Source organism: Acomys russatus, chromosome 2 (genome assembly GCF_903995435.1).
Source record: "Acomys russatus chromosome 2, mAcoRus1.1, whole genome shotgun sequence".
In the NCBI taxonomy this organism is placed as follows: Eukaryota; Metazoa; Chordata; class Mammalia; order Rodentia; family Muridae; genus Acomys; species Acomys russatus.
Window position 1 is genome coordinate 23408207 of NC_067138.1, and position 9300 is coordinate 23417506.

The 9300-nt window shown below is 37.4% G+C and overlaps 1 protein-coding gene across 1 annotated transcript in view; it reads left to right on the forward strand.

The window, feature by feature from the left end:
- Positions 1 to 9090, forward strand: part of Vcpip1 (valosin containing protein interacting protein 1) — a 28099-nt gene extending 19009 nt beyond the window's left edge. Inside the window, exon 3 of the mRNA XM_051159318.1 lies at positions 6822 to 9090. Within this exon, the coding sequence (XP_051015275.1) occupies positions 6822 to 7687 (866 nt within the window). The 3' untranslated portion in view covers positions 7688 to 9090. The remainder of the gene's footprint in view (positions 1 to 6821) is intronic.
- Positions 9091 to 9300: the final 210 nt, after the last annotated feature.

The following is a 9300-nucleotide window of genomic DNA, read 5'->3' on the forward strand; positions in this document are numbered from 1 at the left end:
TTTGTCTCCCACCCCATGTCTTTATATTTTTAAATGCATTGTTTTTCTTTATAAATCTGCCTTGTTATTATCCTCATGTGGTCAGATATGTTTTCTGCAGTACAATTACTTAATTTTTGTGTTGCTTTCTTGATCCTATTTTGATCCTTAATAATGAAAGAATACTAGTTGTGACATTGGAGACAGATTTGATTACACTGCTTATGACTGTCCCAGAACAAAATGATACAGTATTCTTATTGTTTTGTTTTAGTGGTGATTGACATACCTCATTGCTTTTTCGGTTTTGGGAAACAGCTGTTTTACATTTAACATGTATACTACACCTGTACTTAACTATACAGTTGTACCTATAGGATTTTAAGATTTTAAGATCTTGGGAGAGAAGTTGGCAGGGAATGTATTTGGACCTCATTGTGTTTTTCTTTTTTCTTCAGAGATGTAACATGAATACTTTTGTTGTTGGTGGTGGTGTTTTTTTTTTTTTTTTTTCTCCTTTTTCTTTTTTTTTTGAGACAAGGTTTCTTTGTGTAGCCTTGGCTGTCTGAGACCCGCTTTGTAGACCAGCCTGACCTCGAACTCACAGCGGTTCGTCTGCCTCTGCTTCCCGAGTGCTGGGATTAAAGGCGTGTGCCACCATCCCGGCCCTTTTTTTTTTTTTTAAAGACAGAATTATTATTATTCTAAACGTCTTAATTGTATTACCGTTGTGTATATGATTTGTGTGGGTGTGTGGGTATGGGTGTCACATACCACAGCTCATTCATTGCTCCTTTGTGGTCAAAGGACAACTTTGAGGAGTCAGGTTTTTTTTTTTTTCCACCTTGGGTTTCTGTCAGGCTTGTTTGGTAAGCATTTTTTATCTGCTGAGTCATCTTGCTAGCCCAGAGACAGGCTTGTTGAGATGTGTTTTGTACAGAGTAGAAGTCACATTTCTTGGGGATACAGGTACAAATTAAGTATCATATACCCCAAATATGTATAACAAACATTTTGGATTTGGTGGAACTTAGGAACACTAGTGAGCTTTTTTTTTTTTTTTTTTACTGGAACTCAAGCTAAAAATTCACTTATGTCCTACCTGCCTTAAACACATCACCTACAGATACTCTTATATTACCTCCTAAAGTAATTTTGTACTTTGAAGCTGGTTTCACAGTGTAGATAATCTACTGGTGGCATTATTTTGTGCTGAAGAAAGTTGTTTCAGATTTTGGCACATTATGGATTTTGGGTTGTTGGGTTAGAGGTGCTCAGAATCTGTATATTCCTTATGTACATTGTATATGGATCTTGAGAAATACACAGTTATGCGGTAAAAACACAGAGTATTTTCTATCACTCCCGATTTTCAGCCAGCCCCCATTTTCTAGTTCCCATATACTGGTAGCCACTGATGTGTTTTCAGAGTTCATTTATTCCCCTTTCCTATTGCTGTATTTGGGTGACTTTGTGTGCAGTTCCTTTTGCTTAGCATAGACATTGGCAAATTAACCTGAGGGACGTGTCCCATCTGCTGCTTGTTGTGAAGGTTTGTTGGCATGTGGCCATACGTGTGTCTCATACTGCTTGTTGCTGCGTTTGTGGTACAGCAGTAGAATTGAACAGTATTAGAGTACACTGTAATCAAAATATTTATCATGTTGACCATTCGGGAGAAAAGCCTTTTTCTGTTTTGTTTTTAATTATATAAAGGATTTTTATTTTTGCATATGGAGGTCAGATGTCTGTGGTCTAAGATGTGGTAAAATAGCCTTCTTGTTAGCAGACTCCTGAGGCAGTATAGGACATAACACGGCTGGAAACAGGGATATTGCATGTGTCTTACTTCTGTTTTAGAGTGTATTGGCAAGTACTAGTAGTTGGTTTCCTTTTCACTGCTGAATAATATTTCATTGATTGAATGTATCACATTAAAAATTAATAATAGGTGCTAGAGAGAGAGCTCAGCTGTAAAGAGTGCTTTTTGCTCTTGCAGAGGATTTAAGTTCAGTGTCCAGCACCCACTTTGGGCAGCTCACAAGCCTATAATACCAGCTCCAGGGAATCTGATACCATCTTCTGTCTCTATAGGTTCCTTTATACATGAAGCATAAAGTCACAGACACATACATTAAAAAAAAACAAAACAAAAAGAGATCTCAACCAAAAGACATTTGAACTGCTTTAGTTTTTAGCTACTATGAATCTAGTCCCTATAAACATTTATTATTTATGTACAGGCTTTTGTGTTCAAGTTTTTCTTTTTTTTATACTGTTATTTTGGTGACTGTAAAAATAAATCAGAGACATTTGATAGCTTAACAATACTGTTTTTCGTTTTGTATGTTTATTTGTTTTTGTTTTTGTTTTTCGAGACAGGGTTTCTCTGTGTAGCCTTGGCTGTCCTGGACTTGCTTTGTAGACCAGGCTGGCCGCGAACTCATAGCGCGATCCACCTGCCTCTGCCTCCCGAGTGCTGGGATCAAAGGCGTGCGCCACCACCTCCCGGCTAACAATACTGTTTTCCAATTTATGAAAATGTTGTTTCTCCATTTACTTTTTCTCATCTAAATTTTGTAGTTTTAGCACACAGACATTACAGGTATTTTAATTTTTGGATTTTTTTTATCCTGTTTTAAGTGATGCTTCTTGTATTTTTATTGCTAGTGACTAGAAATAAAATTGGCTTCCTATGTTAACAGTGTACCCTGTGACCTTGCTAAGCTCATACATTCTACTAGCTTTTTAGCATTTTCTTCCCAGATTGTGTAGGTTAGCATGTCTTCTGTAAATAAAAGATATCTCTTCATTTCCTCTGTAAGTCTTTGAATTTTTTTGTTCCTTTTTTGGTTTTTCGAGATAGGGTTTCTCTGTGTAGCCTTGGCTGACCTGGACTCACTTTGTAAACCGGGCTGGCCTCGAACTCACATTGATTCACCTGAGTGCTGGCATGCGTCACCACATCTGACCATTTGCAAGTCTTTTCTTGCCTTATTGAAGTGGCTAGGACTTTGAGTTCAATATTGAATAGAAATGATGAAGACTATAATGCCTTCTTATCTTGGGGGAAGCCTTCAGTCTTCTTCATGAGCATATCTTAATTATGTTAAGGACAGTCCATTTCCATATTTACTGACAGTGTCTACTAGGAATGAATGCTGAATCTTGTCAGATGTTCCTTTTTCATTATGAAGGTGATCGTGTTATTTTTCTTTTTTAGTTTGTTAAAAAGGGTAAGTTACAGTGACTGAAATTTGTTTGTTTATTTTTGAGGCAGGGTTTCTATTTTTCTTTCTACTTATCTATCTACCTATCCATCCATCCACCCACCCACCTACCTATTTTTGATGCAGGGTCTCATTATGTGGCCCTGACTGCCTTGGAACTCACTATGTAGACCAGGCAGGCCTCAAACTCATAAAGTTTTACCTGCCTCTGTTTTCTAAGAGCTAGGATGAAAGGTGTGCACCACCACACCCAAGAATTGACCTTTTTTTTTTTTTTTTAAAGGTACTTAATTTTCAGTTTTATGTGTATGAGTGTTTCACCTATGTGCGTGTGTGTGTACTATGTGTTTTGAGAAGATCTTTAGATCTCCTTGAACTGGAATTACAGATGGCTGTAAAATATCTTGTGGCTTCTGGGAACCAATTTTGGGTGTTTTTCAAGAACAGAAAGTTCTCTTAACATGTGAGCCCTCCAGTCCCAGTGATTGACTTTTAAATGTTGAAAAACTCTATGTGCTATTGACAAGTGCTTTGTGATTGTTCATGATGAATAATGGGTTTTAGTTTCCTCCCAATAACTCTTTAATCAGAGTAAATTTGACTTACTAAAGTGGATAAAAGAAAGATTTCCATTTGTTTTCTGCAAATCATTTGGTAGATGATATTATAGATAGGATTGATTGATCCTACCTGTGTTTGGAGTTTTATTGGGCAGGTTTTTTTTTTTTTTTTTTTAAGGATTTAGTTTATTTTGTATATTTTAAAATTTTCTTCGTATATGTGTTTGCTTTAGTGTGCATATGTCATGTATGTAAGGGTGCTCTCTATGATTAGAAGAGACATCAGATCCCCTGGAGCTGGAATTAGGGGGTGGGGGTGGTGTAGTACCTGACATGAATGCTGGGAATTAGAAGAAGAAAGCTGTTTTAAGCCAGCCATCTCTCCAGCCCATTGTTGGGCAGGTTTTCACTGTGAATTAATTTCTGTAGTAGATAGTACTGTAAGGTTATCTCTTCAACATGTCTGTCCATTTCATCCAAATTGTCAAATGTGGTGTAAAGTTGTTTATAATATTCCCTTGTCCTTTAATGCCTAACAATATCTGTAGCTCTTTCATTTCTGATATTGGTCATTTGTGATTCCTTCCTCCCTCCTTTTTGCTGACTAGTTTGGCTAATGTTTGGGTTTTCAGTTTTAATAATCTTTATCAAAGAAACAACTTTTGGATTCATAGGTTTTTCCCTTATACTTGCTTTAGATATGAAATATGAAGGAAGAGATAAAATTAATTGTTTTTCTAGTTCTAATTCTCTTGTGGGTATTTTTGTTGTTTGGTAATAGATAAATGCATAAAATATAATCAATATTTAATGTGAAGCTTCACAGCTTCTGTTTTGAATGTCAGTTCTAATTTTAGGTTCATAAAATTGTGCTTTTATTCACTTGCAAGTTTTTTGTTTTCCCCAAGACAGGGTTTCTCTGTGTAGCCTTGGCTATCCTTAGACTCACTTTGTAGACCAGGCTGGCCTCAAACTCACAGCGATCGACCTGCCTCTCTGCCTCCTGAGTGCTGGGATTAAAGGCCTGTGCCACCATGCCTGGCTACTTGCAAGTTTTTTAAAGGTTGGTTTTAAGCCGGGCAGTGGTGGCACATGCCTTTAATCTCAGCACTCGGGAGGCAGAGGCAGGTGGATTGCTGTAAGTTCGAGTCTAGCCTGGTCTACAGAGTTAGTCCAGGACAGCCAAGGCTATACAGAGAAACCTTGTCTTGAAAAACCAAAATAATAATAATAATAATAATAATAATAATAATAATAATAATAATAATAATAATAGTAATGTTGGTTTTAAAGTTTATTTTCCTTCTAGTTTTCTAAGTAGAAGCTCTTTTTTGTTTTCTAGTTATAAGCAGCAGTCGGGAGGCAGAGGCAGGCGGATCTCTGTGAGTTCGAGGCTAGCCTGGTCTACAAAGCGAGTCTAGGACAGCCAGGACCACAATAGAAACCCTGTCTCAAAAAACAAAAACAAATTGCTTTATTTGTGTATGTATGTGGACATGCATTTGTCATTGTGCATGTATGTCAGAGGACAACTTTTAGGGGTTAGTGTTCTCCTTCCACAGTGGAATCTAGGGATCAGACTCAGGTCACTAGGCGTGTATGGCAAGTGCCATCATTACCTGGGCTATCTTGTAGGCCTTGAAATTATCTTTTAAATGTTAGATATAGAGTTGAGACTTAGATAAAAATAATGTATTCTACAAATGGTATTGAGACAATGGGCAGTATGAAATCCTTCCTGGTTCTCCTGCTTCCACTCTTTGAGTGCTGGGATTAAAGGCATGACCACTATGCTTTGCGTTAAAAATAAAAAAGCCACTTAGATCAGATGTCTGACTTGAAGATTGATTCGTCTTTCTTTCTTTCTTTCTTTCTTTCTTTCTTTCTTTCTTTCTTTCTTTCTTATTTTTGTTTTTCGAGACAGGGTTTCTCTGTGTAGCCTTGGCTATCCTAGACTCACTGTATAGATCAGGCTGGCCTCAAACTCACAGCAATCTGCCTGCCTCTGCCTCCCAAGTGTTGGGATTAAAGGCGTGTGCCACCACGCCCAGCAATTTTCTTTCTTTCTTCCGTTTGTGTGGTTTGGCAGGGCCTGAGGATGAACGGGCATAGTAGCAGCTCACTGCTCTGAGCTACAGCTCTGGCAACTTCAGGTTTTTGTCAGTTGACTATGCCAGAATCATGTCAATAGAAATTTCTACATTGATTTTTATTGACGTTTTTGTTTCTATTGAAGTTAATATTTGTTTGAATGTTATAATGCAAATTTTATTTACATTCTATTTACATTTTTGTAAGTAGAGTTACATTTTTTATGATATGTAGAGGTTTATTATATGAGTATGGAGAGAGAAAGAAAGGGGTGGGTCACCCAGAGAGAGAGAGAGAGAGAGAGAGAGAGAGAGAGAGAGAGAGAGAGAGAGAGAGCAAAATTTACTTTGCTATAGGATAATAATTTCACACACACACACACACACACACACACACACACACACACACACACACACACTCATTTCCTGGGAAAACTACTTTAAGGTCTTACTGATGTTCTTTTTTGTAGTAGTCTAAGTTATTTTTTGGCAAATCATTTTTGATGGTTTTCTTTTTTTTTTCTTTTTCTGGTTTATAAAGACAGGGTTTCTCTGTGTAGTAATGGCTGTCCTACAACTCAGAGACCCACCTGCCTCTGCCTCCTGGGTGCTGGGATTAAAGGTGTACACTACCACTGCCCAGCTACAAATCACTTTTTAAAAGATATTTTTATTTAATTTTAATTTATGTGCATTGGTGTGAGGGTGTCAGTCAGATCTTGGAGTTACAGACAGTTGTAAGCTGCTATGTGGGTGCTGGGAATTGAACCATGGTCCTTTGGAAGAGCAGACAATGTTCTTAACCACTGGGCCATCTTTCCAGCCCTGCAAATCATTTTTTTTTTAAAGTTGTTTATTCATTGCTTTCGGAAATTCAGTATTTTGGCCATAAATGTTTGCTATGCTTTTGCTAGTATTGTAAATAAAGTCCTAATATGTTTAATGTCTTTCCTTTTCTTTAGGAATGGCTGATGGCAAACATTGTACTTTTCCACATCTACCTGGCAAAACCTTCGTTTATAATGCCTCTGAAGATAGACTGGAATTGTGTGTCGATGCTGCAGGACATTTCCCCATTGGTCCTGATGTTGAAGATTTAGTTAAAGAGGCTGTAAGTCAGGTTCGAGCAGAGGCTACTACAAGAAGTAGGGAATCAAGCCCCTCACATGGGTTATTAAAACTAGGTAGTGGTGGAGTAGTGAAAAAGAAATCTGAGCAGCTTCACAATGTAACTGCCTTTCAGGGGAAGGGCCATTCTCTAGGAACTGCATCCAGTAACCCGCACATTGATCCCAGAGCTAGGGACACTCTGGCTGTAAGAAAGCATAATACAGGGACAGATTTTAGTAATAGTTCGATTAAAACAGAGCCTCCTGTGTTCACAGCTGCTTCTAGTAACAGTGAGCTTATTCGAATAGCTCCTGGAGTAGTTACAATGAGAGACGGCAGGCAGCTTGATCCTGATGTGGTTGAGGCCCAGCGAAAAAAATTGCAGGAAATGGTTTCTTCTATTCAGGCTTCAATGGACAAACACTTGCGGGATCAAAGTACAGAGCAGACACCATCTGATCTTTCTCAAAGAAAAGTAGAAGCTGTGAGTTCTTCTGTGAGGCCTGGGAGTCTTCAGACTGGCTTGCCCGAATCTTTAACTGGTGGCACTGAGAATTCGAATACTGAAACAACCGATAGTTGTGTGGCAGATGTACTGGGAGCAGCGTTTGCCACAAGGTCAAAAGCACAAAAGGAAAATTCCATAGAGGAACCTGAAGAGATGGATAGTCAAGATGCTGAGACAACTAACACAACTGAGCCAATGGATCACTCTTGATTTAATTAGAGGCTAATAAAGGCAGAATGTTTATTGTGAATATGTAATATTTGTTGGCTGGGCCACATAACTTGAGTAGTCATTAAAAATCTTGTACGTATATAATTCAAAGATTATATCTTGTTATTCAGTGCATGATACCAAGTGTGTGATTGGCAATAGCTTTTAATATTCTGCTACCCAGGCTGGCTCTGAATTCCTATAAATTAGTTTAGATCTGTTGAAAGAATTTCTTCCACATATGTGGCTCATTGGAAGTTCTTTGTCATTTTTAATTCCATGAAAGTCTTAATTTTCAGACATGAAAATTCTCTTGCTAAATGCTTAGTTTCTGCAGAGACCAGAATTGAAGAGGAAATGAGAGTTTGTACATGTTGTCATCAAGGTAGCCATCCTACATTTCATGAGAACGTTGACTTCAAGTTTACCCGAACTAAATGTATCTTAAAGTACATAAAACACTTTTTAGATTACTTAAAAGTTATAACATTATAGAGACAGCTATTGTTGGCAAAAACATCTTGACAATAGAGTGTAATATGACATTTTCCTGACTTGAGCAAAGTTGGGAAGAAATATCTATCCTAGTATGATAAAATCAATGTGATTTAGTTAGTTGGTCTGAGCCAATGTGGCCAGTTGTATGCTCTTGTTGATAATATGTTGCCATTATTTTTTTAATCTTGGCCTTGTCAAGTTCCACCTATTATTTTTTAAATCTTGCATAAAAGAAAATTGCAATTTGTTCTAGAATATGTAAAAAATAATAGTAGCAGTAGTTAATTTCTAATTTTCAGAGTATGTCAGAGTCACAGAAAATTTATCTTTATGAATGGTTCTGCAGTTTTGGCACAGTAGTATGTAAGCCTTTATATGCTAAATGTCTCTAAGCCCCTTTGAACCAAAAATGTTTCCGTTTTTATTAGAGTCCATAAGATTTTCTTTCTGTTGGCATAGTTTGGATGCATAGTTTACTCCAACATACCACAAGCAACTGTGCACTTGCTTAAACATTGCATTAACTCTTAGTGCCAGTTTCCTCATAGCAGCTTTCATGCGTATTCTTTAAAAGCAGAGTGTATACTCCTGAGATTGGTACAGCACTACTGTATTCTGTTGTATAGATCTGTATTTGTAAATGTATTTTAGTCCATCATTCTCCTTTGCTTACTGAAATTAAGTTGAATTTGAATGAACGAAAGACAAATGTATGTTAATATAATCTGTTAGAGCACTCAAAGCCTGGCTGTCTCTGTTTGCACATAGTACAGATGCAGAACTGTTTGCAATTCTACAAAACCGTATGTCAGAAAATACATTAATCAGGTGTTAAAAATCTCTACCTGTTCATTTGAAAGGAATGTAGGTTGTACATTAACTTTCTGGATAAGGAAGGTTTGAGGGTTTTTCCCCCCTGTGACAGTATCTTTAAGTGAGTCTACATACCGATTACCCCCACTTTGTTGAATAAGGAAGGAAGGGAGAATCTAGATGTAGCCGAGGGTAAGATAGTGTGCAACACCACACACACACCTGGATTAGTGTTTATCATATCACATGCTTTGCAATATTTTATCTCCACCCATTTCTAAATTTAGTTTAACACATCTTTA